The 15,120-nt window shown below is 45.7% G+C and overlaps 1 protein-coding gene across 2 annotated transcripts in view; it reads left to right on the forward strand.

Moving 5' to 3' along the window:
- Nucleotides 1-15,120, forward strand: part of REL (REL proto-oncogene, NF-kB subunit) — an 83,890-nt gene that overhangs the window by 26,107 nt on the left and 42,663 nt on the right. For both annotated transcript variants that reach the window (XM_053247026.1, XM_053247033.1), the window contains exon 4: nucleotides 5,418-5,509. In XM_053247026.1, the coding sequence (XP_053103001.1) occupies nucleotides 5,418-5,509 (92 nt within the window). The remainder of the gene's footprint in view (nucleotides 1-5,417; nucleotides 5,510-15,120) is intronic.

Consider the following 15,120-nt stretch of genomic DNA (forward strand, 5'->3'; position numbering starts at 1 on the left):
TATTCATGAGTAACTTGGTCTGACTGTTGGCCATCGGCTGTAGATAAATAGTCACTGAGACTGTGGGTGGATTAGTCTCCAGATCCTTATTTGGTTCTTGTTTCTCTGGACTGCTTTGGATGGGATTACTCTCTAGGTTTCCCTCTTGAAGTCCAAGAATCACAGTTTGTGGGGTGGCCCTTTCTAGAGCAAGGTAGACCACATAGTCTTCTTGGGATATGGAATTTTTATTATTATTCACATGTGTGTAGGAACTCTCTCCTGGGTTTCAGACTGGAGTCTTTCTCAGCCCTACCTGGAACTGCCAGGGACTGAACCTGGGACCTTTTCCATGCAAAGCAGATGCTCTACCACTGAGCTACAGCTCTATCTAGTTGAGATATACTTATACGAGATCTATATCTTGTCTGAGAAGCTCAGAGCAGCACCCATAAGTTACCCCCTTTTATCCTCAAAACACCCTTGTGAGATAGGTCAGGTTGCTGGAGATCCAGGTTGGTTGCTTAATGAGCAGAGGCAATTTTGCACCTACGTCCTAGGATGGAGGAGTGGCATCAACTCGCCATGGCTTGCTTATGGGCAGGAGCAGTGCAGTCAGGGGGATCTCTTTTCCTTCTCTCATGTTCTGTGGTTGCTTCAGTTCCTCTGATTTCCCATGAGTGTTGTTGGGAGGTTCCAACAGGTGCAGGACTCAGGCCACCTACATCCGCCATTTTGCAGGACATCCCCGCCTGCCTAATAACCTCCCAGCCTGGTTATTTGAAGGGCTGGAAGCTGTGCATAATTCTTTGTATAGGATCAAACCCTACAGTAACCTGGAACATTTTGGTGGTGATGACCACATCCAGTAAGACAGACCACCTCCACAGCTCTCTGCATGAGCTCTTTGAATCAATTGCTTCATCCTTTCCCTCCCATAGGCCAATTTTGACCTCTGCTACTACATTTGTGACTAATGGAGTGTGTTTCATCAATAAATGGATGTGCTGATGGATCCCAGTTCTGCCATTAGATTAATAGGAACATAGGAATTATATAGAGTCAGACCCTTGGTCTATCTAGCTCAGTATTGTCTACACAGACCGGCAGCGGCTTCTCCAAGGTTGCAGGCAGGAATCTCTCTCAGCCCTGTCTTGGATATGCTGCCAGGGAGGGAGCTTGCAGCCTTCTGCTCTTCCCAGAGCAGCCCCATCCTACAGCCCCCATCCTACCATATAGCAGCCCCATTCTACCATTCCCACTGTAGGGGAATATCCTACAGTGCTCACATGTGTAGTCTCCAATTCATATGCAAACAGGGTGGACCCTGCTTAGCAAAGGGGACAATTTATGCTTGCTGCCACAAGACCAGCTCTCCTCCCTGGTTGCTGACCTGGCTACTGATGCTGAAGTGGTTTAACTGTCATGGCTTGGAAACAGTAGTTTTGTAAGAATGCTAAGAATTCTCCATTAGTGATCCCTAGCCTATTGGCAAAACTACACTTCCCAGAAAACTACACTTCCTAGAGCATACATAAAGCTATGGCTGTCAAATCCGTGTTACAGTTGCAGTGCCCCTCTCTTAAGAAACGGTATATAGGCCACTCCTACTTCCTTTGAGTGACAGCTCTAACTATAAGACTATAAAACATAGTAATAAATACATATATTAGATCTGTTAACGTATCAATCAGCTCAAATTTTATTTTATTTTTATTTTATTTTATTTTATTTTATTTTATTTTATTTTATTTTATTTTATTTTATTACACTTATATCCCGCTCTTCCTCCAAGGAGCCCAGAGTGGTGCACATGGTTATGTTTATCCTCACAACAACCCTGTGAGGTAGGTTAGACTGAGAGACGTGTGACTAGCCTAGAATCACCCAGTGGGTTTCTTGGCTGAGTGGGGATTTGAATTCAGGTCTCCAAAACACTAACCACTACACTAGCTGTTAATAGATAAAATTTGAATATATTTGCATATTTCCAAAGCTTCAATATGAAGATTTTTGAGACATTGGAGGATGTGTAAGAGAATCTAGATTTTAATAAACAAAAATTCCTTCTCATTCTTAGAAGGAAACACCATCTATAGTATTTTCTGTTTCATTCTCTACACTAGAACTAAAATAGCTTCAATAATATGCCTATTATTTTATTTATTTTTTAAAAAATTGCCCCACCTTTCTTTCAAAATCAACCAAAGGTGGCTTACAACAACAAATGCTGAAAAACGATTCCAGCATAACAATAAAACACAATAAAAAGCAATAAAAGGTACTGGACAAGAAGAGGGAGAACAAGAGCAGATACAAAACAAAATCAGGGAAGGCTAACCCAAAAAGGTGGGTCTTGGCCAGCCATCAAAAAAACCTTGAAGAAGGGGCCAGTTGTAGTAGCGGAGCCAGGCCAGCAGTGGCCCGTGGTGGCCCCTCTCGCCTCGCCCCCTATGTCTGACATCAGATGCAGGGGTTAGCCACGACCCCACGTCTGACATCAGATGTGGGGGCGTGGTCTGGCTCCCGAATGGGGCTGCGCAGCCCCGTTTGGGAGTTAGATCCCGGCCAGCGCTGTGTTCTAACTCTGCATCCCTTAAAGGCAGGGGGAGCCAATCCTGGCTGCGCTGAGAATGCAGCATTGGCCATCTGACTCTCGAACGGGGCCGTGAAGCCCTGCTCAGGAGCTAAACCAGTCCCCCTGCGTCTGACGTCAGATGTGGGGGTAGGGGTATCGGGATGGCAAGGTGTGGCCCCTGAGGAGCAGCGGCCTGGGTTCTTTGAACCCGATTGCCTGATGGTGGCTATACCCCTGGCCAGTTGAGCTTCTCCAGGCAGAGATTTCTGGAAGAGAGGTGTAGTCACTGAAAGTGCCCTTTCTCACATGGCCACCCAGTGTAGCTCTGAAGGAGGAGGCACACACAAGAGGGCTTCTTGAGATGTTCTTTTGGGGCAGGCTGATTTCTGCAGGAGAAGGTGGTCTCTCAAGTGCCTCGGTGAAAGCTGTTTAGGGCTTTAAAGATTAGAACAAGCTGCTTCAATCACACTTGGGGAGGAAACTGGTGAGCAGTGAAGGTCCTGGTATATTATGCTCTGAGGGTCCCATAAATATCAAGACTGCTGCATTCTGGACCAATTGAGGTTTCTGATGGGTTCTCAAGGGCAGCCCCACTTAAAACATGTCACAGTAATCCAACTGGGATGTAACAAGGGCGTGGATAACTCTGGCCAGGTCTGACTGAGACAGAAATGGATGCAGCTGGTACACCAGCTGAAGCTGGGCAAAGGTCCCCCCAGGCCAGTGCTGACACCCCAACATTCATATGCCGCACTGGATCCAGGGACATTCTGGTAACAACCTATTCTCATAACAGTGATTGCTGCCCAAGCACCCCCCACCAGCCCCACTATTACACATTGCTGCAGGCTAGCAACATAGCAAACTGCCTTATACTGAGTCAGACTATTGGTCCATCTAGCTCAGCATTCTCTGCACAGACTGGCAGCAGCTCTTCAGGGGTTCAGGCAGCAGGGGTTTTTCCCAGCCCTACCTGCCAGGAATTGAACCTGGGATGCTCTGCCACTGAGCGATGGCCCCTTCCCCTAGGGGGATATCTTAAAGCAGATACTGCTCACATGTAATCCAGATGCAAACTGGGGATGCTCTGCTTAGCAAAGGGGTCCATTCATGCTCACCACCACAAGACCAGCTCTCCTCCTCACTGGGTTTTACCCTCTATTTGCTATGCACTGCATCGTACCTTAGTGTTTGTGCACCCATTGACATGCAGGAGCAGCAGCGACATGATGCATCCACCCACCCACTTGAATTTCTAGAGACGCTAGGGATGGAACTGAATCCTGAAGAACTGCAATCCAGCCGTTCACATGGCAAAAGACTGAATGGGTATTCCCAAGAGGCAAAAACAGGGACAGAGAGTTACCTGGGACAGATTCCAGAAAATGGGCACTGTTCCTTTTTTACCAGGGAGAGTTGGAAACTATGCAGATAATCTGAATGACAGTCTCCTGGCCGCAGGCAGGGGCGGATTAATCTTTTTGCCGCCCCAGAGACAAGCGTAAGGGGGCTTGACGGGGAGGAAAACAATTCTGGTTTTTACCTTTTAAAATGCCGCTGTGTAGCGGCAGAGGCTCCGCCCATCTCCTAAACAGGAGGTGAGGTTGGACACTGGAGGACGGCGGCAAAACTGGTCCTCACTCAACCCCGGTTGCATGTGCAGAGGCCCAAAATCTCCCGCTCTTGTCATTTGTGAGTAAACCGGGCTTGAGTGAGGACCTCTTTCACCGCTGTCCCCCACTGCTCGACCTTACCTCCCTGTGATGGTTTAGGAGGTGGACGGAGCCTCTGCCTCTACACAGCGGCATTTTTAAAGGTGGGCGGGGGGGATTAAGTTTCCCTCCAAGATGCCGCTCCCCAAGGTTTGCCACCGTAGGCTGCTGCTTATACTGCCTATGCGGTAATCTGCCATTGGCCGCAGGAAGGGTTCTCGGGGAAAGACCCCTCTCAGTTCTCAGGACTTGTGCTACCATGCCAGAACTGGAGCAGAGGGTGTTGCTGTTTGGATAAACTCTTGTTTGGGGAAGTTTGGGGTCTCCTTGAACATATCTCCCCTATAGGCTTAAACTGGTTTGATGGTATTCCCCAAGGAACCAGGAGGAACTGTAATACTGTGAGAGGCTGGGGAGGCTATGGATCTCTCCTAGAATTCTCAGCACCCTTCTTCAAACTACAATCCCCAGAATCCTTTGGAAGAAGCTGCAATGGTTAAAGTGCTATTTTAAAAAGACAGAATGCCAGATATGTCTGAGTGTCTAACTCATTTTAGTCATTCTGTGCTTTTTGTTTGTCTTTTCATTGTTGATGTTGCTTTCATTCACAGTTTTCAATGGCTATAAGCTGCCTTGGGAATTTGCCGGGCTCTAGGATGGGACAGAAACTTGAAAAATAAAATAAAAAACACCTGTGGTGTTATAACTTCAGGGAAACATAATTCATAGCACTTTGGGACAAGGATAGGCGATTGCTATTACTAATGGTTGATTCTTGTTCCTTTTTGTTTCCTTTAAAATTGTTTTGTTTTTGCAGATGTATGCCATGTGAAAACTTACACAATGGCACCTTCGTGAGCTTTCTAAATTAGTCAGATTGCCAAATTCTCTTCTGATGGATGTAGGGCAGGCGTTCTCAAACTTGGATCCCCAGATAATGCTGGACTACAGTTCCCATAATCTCCAGCCACAATAGGGATGATAGGAGTTGTAGTCCAATAATATCTGGTTATTGGACCCAACTTTGCGAACCCTGATGTAGGGAATTTGGTAGAATTGGGATTTCTGCAACAGTTCAGTTTTGTACCCTAATTGTGCTGAAGATGTTTGTTGTTTAAACTGCTTATAGTTAATGGTGTATATTCTAGTTTTCAGAACCTGGGTATTCAGTGCGTGAAGAAAAGAGAGCTCAAGGAATCCATTATCTCACGGATTACAAAGAAAATCAACCCCTTTGGTGGTAAGTAGCCATTGCCAGTTAGCTGCTCCAAAAACATACTGGAGGGCTGTAATACTTTGTTTTGCAAACATTTTATGTCCTGAATGCATTTTTGATGTACTCAAATGTATCAATCCATGTTTAACTGCATGCTGGTTTTACTTGTGAAGTGACACCCCTTCTTGTTGTTATATACCCTCATATATTTGTTCTTATGTGCACTCTAAGAAGGATGTAGCCAAACTGAAATGGTTTAGAGCAGGGTGGATTTGATTTAAATCAAATAGATTTAAATCATGATTTAAATCACTAAATCACTTAAATTTAAGACTAGATTTAAATCATGGTTTTTTACATAAAGACTCATTCTTGCTGGTATAATCTTAATATTTACAACCAGATGAAAGTTTCGTTTTTGGTCCTCTTCTAGATAAAAAAATTGCCCAAAATAATCTTACAGAAACCTCTGGAAGAGCATGACATTGTGAATGGATTAATGGAATTCATTTACCCAAAAAGTTAAACATTGCATATATACAGCCTCATACTACATAATTAAAAACTAATCTTTATTTCATGATGAATAACCTTTGGGCTATAATGTATCTTAAATAGAAAACTATCTTTAGATAGATTTTTCCCCTCAAAAAGCATTTTATTAAAACAATCCAATTTAAATCAAAACAATCTGATTTTTTAAAATTTATTTATTAATTAATCATTGATTTTTATCCACCCTGGTTTAGAGTAGGGCAGTGAAGATGGTCTGAAGTCTAGAAACTAAGCCCTATGAGGAAAAGTGGAGGGAACTGAGTATGACTGCATTGACCTAGAACCTGCCAGGGCCCTCCGTTCGGCATCTCAGGCCCTGCTCGTGGCTCCGCCAATAACAGAGATCCAATTGGCAGGGATTAGAGATGGGGCCTTTTCGGTTGTGGCCCCTCAACTCTGAAACGTCCTCCTAGAGGAGCTCTGCCATGCTCCCTCCTCCAGGGTCCTTTAGAAATTGTTGAAGACCCGTCTCTTTAGGGAAGAGTTTTAACATTCAGTTGGGCAGCGAAAGAACTCATTTGCCCCAACCCCAATGGCACACAGTGAAGTGCCCAGTGCAGCAGGCAGATGGGCCACCCACTTTGCCACGTGACCACGCCCCCCGCATATGATGTCATACGCAGGGGGCTGGCTGACTTGCACTAGTGCACGTGCACACACAACCACAGGGGAAGGGGGGCACCTGTTATCTCATCCCATGGCCCCCGGCAAGCTCCCCACACCCCTGGTGGGCTCCATCTTGTTGGAGGTCCCCAAGCCATCTGTTGGGGATGTGCCAGCCCTGGCTTGCCTGCATCAAACAGGGGTTTGGGATTACACAGGGAGCTGTCTTAGACCAAGTCAGACCATTGGTCTCACTAGCTCAGTGTTGCCTCGACCGACTGCTGGCAGCAGCTCCCCAGAATGTCAAATGGGTCTTTCCCAGCCCTACCTAGAGATGCCAGGGATTGAACCTGGAACCTTCTGCATGCAAAGCAGATGCTTCCCCACTGAGCTGTGGTCTTTCCCCTTTGGGCTCAATGAGATAGGAAGCTGCCATATGCTGAGTCAGACCATGGATCCATCTAGCTCAGAATTGTCTACACAGATTGGCAGAGGCTTCTCCAAGGTTGCAGGCAAGAATCTCTCTTGGCCCTATCATGGAGATGCCGGGGAGGGAACATGAAACCTAGATGCTCTTCCCAGAGCGGCTCCATTCCCTGAGGGGAATATCTTACAGTGCTCACACATGTAGTCTCCCATTAATATGCAACCAGGGCGGACCCTGCTTAGCTAAGAGGACAAGTCATGCTTGCTACCACAAGACCAGCTCTCCATTCATAAACCATAGGCTCATGACAGTTTTGGATCTGGCATATGCCGTAGTGTTGTGTACTTGTGTACTGTGTCAATGTGTGGCATGCTTTCTAAGAACTCAGATCACTGCAGTGAGTCACAGTGCACACAGCTCATAGCTGTGGGGAGGGAGTTTCTTCTCCTGCCATGTGACAGCTGCACCAAAAGGCCAAGCTCATCATGTGATGGGCATTTTGATGCCCACATGGCACAGAAGGTGGTGGGACAACTTGACAACCACCCCTGCGTTGTGTTGAGTGGGCATGGCTTTAGTCATGCCACTAGTCCTCTACTGACTCATAGATGCAATGACACATATTCTTATTGAACTGTCTAGCCTTGTATCTTTTAACTGCCTCTTGTCCGATCTAAGCAAATGGGCAGTGACGTAGGGGATAAGAATGGAGTGTCAGGTGGTTGTGGAGATACAAGTAAGAGGCTGGTATGGTTTTCACATTCATTTCATTTCACATTTCACATTCTCTTCACCCTTATTCCCAACCACAACCAAGTTCACATAATGGTATTTGTCACATGCATCTCTCCCTTTATTTATGGTATACATACATGTAACTGTACACCGCATCTGCTCAATTCACCATCTGAAGCCTGGTTCTGAGTGCCTTCATTCAACAAAGTTCGGCAGATATTTACTCGGAGCAAGGTCTCTTTTGCAGTGGCACCAGCTTTGTGGAATGGCCTCCTGCTGGGCAGCCAGTTTGGGTTCTACTCTGGGTACTTTTAGGCTCATAGCCAAAACCAGGCATGTTCAAAGAGCCTTTTGGGCTGACATGAGACTGCTTTTATTGTGGATTGTCTTCTGCTGGAAGCTGAACTGTCTGTTCTGTTGCTGTTAATTTTCATTGGTTTGTTGTGCTCTGGTCCTGTGTAGCTTAATATTTTTAGTTGGTTTGACTGTATGTGGTTTGTTGCATCACTTGATTTTATTTGGTTGAACTGAATTGTGTTTGCTCTTTTGGCTGATGTAATTTGAATGTGTTCTTAGCCATCCTGTGTGTGTTATAACAAAGAAGAGTAAGATAAAAGTGGAGCCAGCATGGTGTCGTGGTTAGAGTATTGGATTAGGACTTGGGAGAACTGAGTTCAAATCCCCGTTCAGTCATCTATTTATTTTTATTTTATTTATTTAAAATATTTATACCCCACCCCTCCAGTGCACTACTGCTCTCTCAGCCTAATCTACCTCACAGGGTTGTTGTGGGGATAAACATATCCATGGGCTCCTTGGAGGAAGAGCAGAATGTACATAATTATACAAATAAACATACTAACACTAATGTTAATAATATCTAGCTGTCTATATTCAGACCTCTCAGTGGAGAGTGATTCCATGAAAACACAAAGAGAAAATGGTATGGGGACTCAGAATTCAGGTTCTTGAAACACTCAGCTTAGACGTCTAAAAAAGTAATCCAGTCACACGAAAAACGTGAACAAAGCTTCCTAAAGAGCCAAGATATGGGCGCTGGTTGACATCCAGAGCACTGTAGCACATGTGGGAGGATGTTGTGCTACCTAGTTGCGCCGTGTCTGTTGCTGGTGTTGCAGACTAGTGTCATGCAGCCGCAACTCTGGTTGCACAGCAGTTGTGAGAATTGCACACTCATCATTTTTTTCAGTGGGAACATTGGCGCAAGAGTGCTTTAGCACTCTTGTATAACTGCGATCCAGTTCAATACTGTTTTTAGCACAACTAAGTGAACATCTTGCAGTGTCTCACATTTGCTCATTCCAACAGCAGTTCATTCCTCTGATTTTACAGAACTGGCAAACAGGGAAAGTCCCAGGTAAATAGGGGAAGTTGGGACATTTGGGCTTCAGTGGTAAAACAGTCATTCTGTCTCACAGCGGAACTGTAATCCCATGAAGGGGACCAGAGCTTTTGAATGGCGAATTCTCAGCACCCTCACCAGAATACAGTGCCTAGGGTTCTTTGCGGAATGTCATGGCAGTCAAACTTGTATAAACCAGATGTAAGTTTGTAGTGTAGAGTCATTGCCACAGTAAATAAGTACACAGGAGAGATGATCAGCAATTCAGAATGTGTCAGCAGCTGAATTGTGTGGTGTGGCATGGTGCTCCTTTAGCACTAATGCACACAGTACCTTCATGTTCACGTGCAAAAGTTTGTATGCATGGGCACAAGAGAAAGATGCGTTTATTCCCCACTCCCACATATAAATTCTAGACTAGCAACTCTGGGGAGGGAGTTCAATCCTGAAAAATGAAAACTCTAGCGGCACTTTAAAAAGTGTAACAAGGTGTCTCCAAAAGGCAAAAAGGGACAAGATGCCGACAGTGAGGTCATTCACACAGTCAAAGAAGCTATTCCCACAATCACTAGAAAGCAGGCTAAGGGAGCCCAGTCGGGTTTCTAGTGATCATCAAAGCCACCGGCTACGGCGGCTAGCCTGCCTAAGCAACCCTCCCACTAAACAAGCGCTCCGTTAACCTCGTTATTTTGATTGTATGTCAGCTGTGGTTGCTTGTGGCTAAGCCCACTCTCCCCACCAGACCCCTTGAGGCTCTATACCTTGATCGTGTATACAGCCTCGAAAAGTGTGTTCTACCCAGGTTTGGGAGTTGTGTGTGCTCCCAATTTTCAGTTGTGTGGAAGCAAGGTAAAAGGAAAACCTGGGTAGAAGTCAGTGGTCCCTCTGATTTTTTATTTTATTTTTATTTTAAATCTCTGTGCGGAATGAGTTTTGTTCTGGGTGGCAGTATCACTGTGTGCATACATGCATTCAGAGTGCAGCCTTCCTAATTCCACCTGAGCCGGATCTAAAATTAACTGAGCAGACATTAGAAAACTTGTGAGCGCGCACACGTGCGCACGCCTTAGAGGGAACAGTGGTAGAAGTTAGTGTGGGGATGCACGGTAGGAGGAACAGACCGAGGTTTTCCTCCTACCTTGCTTCCACACAACCAAAAATTGGGAGCACACACAGCTCCTAAACCTGGGTAGAACACACTTTTTGATTGTGTGAATGACCTCAGTGACTTACAATGGTCAGGTATGAGAAAATAGGGGCCTTTTCTGTCAGGAGGGGCAGTTGAGGTTGGAGGGTGTTGTTGGTTTTTTTTAGTCTGGTTAGGAACCTAGGAAGCTGCCTTAGTTAGATCATTTGTCCATCTAACTCAGCATTCTCTGCACAGACTGACAATGGCACTTCAGGCAGGATTCTTTCCCTAGGCTACCTGGAGATAATGCCAGGGAGTATACCTGGGATGTTCTGCATACAAAGCAGATACTCTTCCACTGAGCTGTGGCCACATCCTCTAAGGGGACTATCTTACAGCAGATAGTGCTTACATGTCGTCACCCTTCCAACTGCAAATCAGGGCAGACCCTGCTTAGGAAAAGGGACAATTCATACTTGCTTCTGCAAGACCAGCTCTCCTCCCATGATCCAGGAAAACACTGAAATGAAAAAGGCAATGAAGGACTCATTGATGGCATCCTGACTAAATTACTCAATAGCAGTTACATTGAAATGTAGTAGTACTTTAGAGTAACGCCTGAGTATTACTGTTGAGTAACTTAGTCTGGATGTCGATTAATTAAAGCCTAGTGGACTAAAACAAAAGTTAAAAAAAAATCAAATGTTGAAAGTCTATCTTCAATCGCTGATATTTGCAACCATATCAGGATCTTACAGGCCAACCTCAACGCTTTGTGGAAGCAGTCCCTCTGTCACACAATCCTCCCACCACGACATGATGGTTCCACTGGAACCGACGCATCACAGGGAGACTGTGGTCATGAGTAAGAAACTCTCTCCTCTGTGGGCTCAGCCACGGTGATGACATCAGTAGCACGATTCAGGCGAGAACAGGGTGTTACTTTGCGGACAGAAAAATCTTAGCAAGCATGTCAGTCCTGCATGAAACATTAAAAAGATGCCTTCAAATTTCATGGTATATTGCTTTGATCTATTTCTTTTTGTTGTTATCGTGGGAGTCCTCCCTCAGTGGATTTTATTGCTGTAGAGTCTATGAGAGATGTGCCAAAATGCAATTCGGCATCTGAATCGCAGCGCAATCCCTTTGAAACAGAGGGCTCCCACAGCCCCTTTAACACGGAAGAGAGCAGGTCCATCCCTGCTCCTCCTGCTCACCACCATTGCCATACTTGCAGCGCTCCCCTCAACTAGCAGTGCGTGCCGGCGGCGCTCTCCCCCAGCTGCCCCCATGTGGTGCCGGCACGCACATGGTCTCTGCACATGCACAGTCAGCATCCACACTGACTATGCAAATGGCCTCTGCACATGCACGGAGGCCATGCGCATGCCGACGCCATGCATGGGCAGCTGGGGAGGGTGCCGCTGGCACGCACTGATAGCTGTTGGGAGAGCCGCAGGGATAGCAATGGTGGCGAGCGGAGGAGGAGCAGAGATGGACCTGCTCTCCTCCTTGTTAAAGGGGCTGTGGAAGCCCTCTATTTCAAAGGGATTGTGCTGCGATTCGGATGCCGAATTGCATTTTGGCACATCCCTAGAGTCTAGACCAGGGTTGCTCAACTCCAGCCCTCCTGCAGATGTTGGCCTATAACTCCCATAATTCCTGGCTATTGACCACTGTGGCTGGAGATTATGGGAGTTGTAGTCCAAAAACAGCGGGGGGAGGCTAGGTTGAGCAGGTCTGGTCCAGACTGACCATAAATTGAGCCGTGTGTGGAGCACTCCATGGACTCTCAAACATGGGCTCCCAGATGTCATTTGGCTATAGTTTTGCTGTGTGTTTCTCTACCATCCTGCCCAGGGTGGGTGCCAAGTTGGCTCCTCAGGGGCTGGTTGGCAGCAGTCCAGAGCACCTTGTGGCAACTGCACTGGCCACCCCATTGCAATGTTCCCACCCCATTGCTGTGACATAGTGGTGCAGTGATGGGATGAGCACTATTGCATTATAGTGTGGGGTTTTTGTGTGTTTTTTAAGGAAGGCAGTGGCCCACATTCTGGACTGCTGCAGCTGCTCAGGTTCTTAACTATTTCAAGTACTGGGAAGGGCCACAGGGCTGGGCCCTGGGCATTCTGATGGTCCTGGGCCCCCAGCCAGTGCCAACTTGACTGACCCCTAATGCTGCCCCTGGTCCCCTGTCACCAGTGATGTGAGGTGGGGCAGAGCAATGCACAGTGCAAAGACATCACATTTCATGGGGTTCAGCTACACATTTTAAAAAGAAAGGGGAAAGGACATGCAACAGAGAAGCTAGATGAGCAGGAGCCAAAAAATGAAGATATTTAAATACGCTCACTTCAACTGAGCAGTGAGAAGGAATTGCAACAAAGGAGAAATGGAGACAAAACGTGATGCCAAAGTCGTCGTCGTCGTCATCATCATCATCATCATCATCATCATCAAACTGAATTAAAACTAGAAGAAAGGAGGTGGGTTCAGAGGCTAACCAGAAGGAAAAGGATTACAGTAACTGAACTGAGAAAGAATGAGAGAATAAACCACTATAATTGCAGCAAATGGAGTTACTAAAAAACAAACAAACATGATGATGTTTAGTAATATATAAAGTTGGAAGTGGCAAGGTTTTGTGGTAGCTTACATTAAGAAAAAGAGAAAGAAAGAGAAAAGTCAAAAGAGAACTGCAAGGACTGAGGAGAGGGAAGAATAAAAACATAAGAACAGAATCAGGCAAAATGTCTTTCTAGTCCAGTTTTCTGTTTCCTGCATTGACCAACCAGATGTTTCCAGGAAGTGCACAAGTAAGACATGAAGGGATTAGCCTCCCCTAATTTCCCCCCTCCCAGGAAATTAGGGGCAGATCTACCATTAGGCAACTGTGTGCAGCAAACACAGGGCACTCAATGGGGCCAGGGTCAAAGGAATTACATGCCTCCTGCCTCCGCAGCTGCCCATCACCCAGGGGCGTAGCAAGGTTGGAGTGGGCCCAGAGACAAGATTTTTACCTCCCCCCCCCCACTGAAGCTCAGCTCATGAAGTAAAGAAATCTTAAATGAGGCTGAATAGTGGTAACAGAAAGCAGAATAATCTCTCTCTCTCTCTCTCTCTCTCCCCTATGTGCCACAATAGAACATCATCCTAAATTATTTCTTTGAAGGTTTTGTAAGTTGTGGACGATGCAAGTCATTTAATAGTACTAGAGAAAGACATGCTGTTCTGGTAGCTCCATTCACATCAATTCTGGAGGATGAATACAACTGAAGGAAGCCCTGGCGGGTGCACAGCTAGGGGAGTCAGTCATGTGACTTGCCTGGGGGGGGGTCAAGGCAGTGGGCCCCCAGACAACTGTCTCCCCTTGCCCTATTATAGTTACGCCCCTGCCATCACCCTTCTCCCTCCCTCCCTTGTAGGCGGTGATAAGCTAGTTCATGGGCTAATGGCATCACCGCTCGGCAAGACACACTTTCTGGTGACATCATTAGCCCGCACACTGGCTCTCTGCCACCACAGGTGATAGGGAGGTAGGCAGATGGGTGGGTGGGTGGGTGGCGTTGCGGCCCACCAGCCACATCACGACACTAGTGGTATTCAATAGCATGCTGCCTATGAACCTAGAGACTAATAGCCATTGTTGAGTCATGAATTTGTCTAGTCCCCTTTTGAAGCTATCTAAGCTGGTATCATTCGATGGCAATAGAACTCCAGGATTTAATTATGTATGTTGTTTGTGGTACTACTTAGAGTGACTGACGTAGAAGGCACAGACTCAGAAGGAAGACAGTCCAAAAGCACCATTTTAGATAAGTTGAGCCTCAGGTGGTGAGGAGACATCCAGTCAAAAATAGTGACAAGGCGAGGTGAGATATATTGCCACCAGCTGAAAGAGGGAAAGAAGATAAACTGCCATGAATATTTCTAGGACAAGACAACTCAGAAGTAAGAATGACATCAAAGAAGCACGTGCTCAAGAAAACCCATGGAGCGTCACAAAGAGAGAATAGCAGAATGAGTAACTGATACAAAAACTGAAGTAAAGCTGAAGGGGGGGAAAGAGAACTGACCAAATGATTTAGAAAGCAAGACATACAATAGAAATGCAAAGAAGCAGATTAAGTGGAAAGACTAGAATAGAAACCAGACCACAGGAGACCCAACAGTGAAGCAGCAACACTGAGACATAGAGGAGGAAGAAGAATTTCAGGAATTTTTCAAAGAGAAGTGGAATGATAATTCAAGAAGGAAAGAGGGCCAAGAGAAGGGTTTCCCCCCCACAGATTCAGAGAAACAATAGTAGATTTATATCAAGAAAGAAAAGTAGGAAATTAAAACATGCATTGAAAAGTTAGAATAGGAGAATCAAGGGATACTGATAAAGAGGATCAACATCCTCTCATTGTTCTTGAAGATAAATGCAGTGAAGACAAGATAAATGAAGAGAAATGCAGTGCAAAGTCATCAAAATAAGTAGGATTACATGAAGAAGTGTATGAAGTGAATAAAAGAACAACACATAATATATGGAATTTGCTGCCTGTGTTGGGTCAGCTCGGTCAGGGAAGTCCAACAGGCTCTCCTCTATTCTTATTCCCAACCCGCCAAAAACTCAGAATAATCTCCCTTTAACTTCTCACTGCCATTATCTATCCCCTCAGGAATAAAAAAAACTATTAACTTATAGAAATCTATTAAAACTTTTAAATCAAAACTTTTAAAATTTGTAATTTTAAATGTGTTTTTAGCCTGGCCTTTTACAACCACCTAATAGCACAGCGGCGAAGTAACTTGCCTAGGGAGCAAGAGCTTGCTGT

This window comes from Hemicordylus capensis, chromosome 1 (genome assembly GCF_027244095.1).
Source record: "Hemicordylus capensis ecotype Gifberg chromosome 1, rHemCap1.1.pri, whole genome shotgun sequence".
NCBI classification, from domain to species: Eukaryota; Metazoa; Chordata; class Lepidosauria; order Squamata; family Cordylidae; genus Hemicordylus; species Hemicordylus capensis.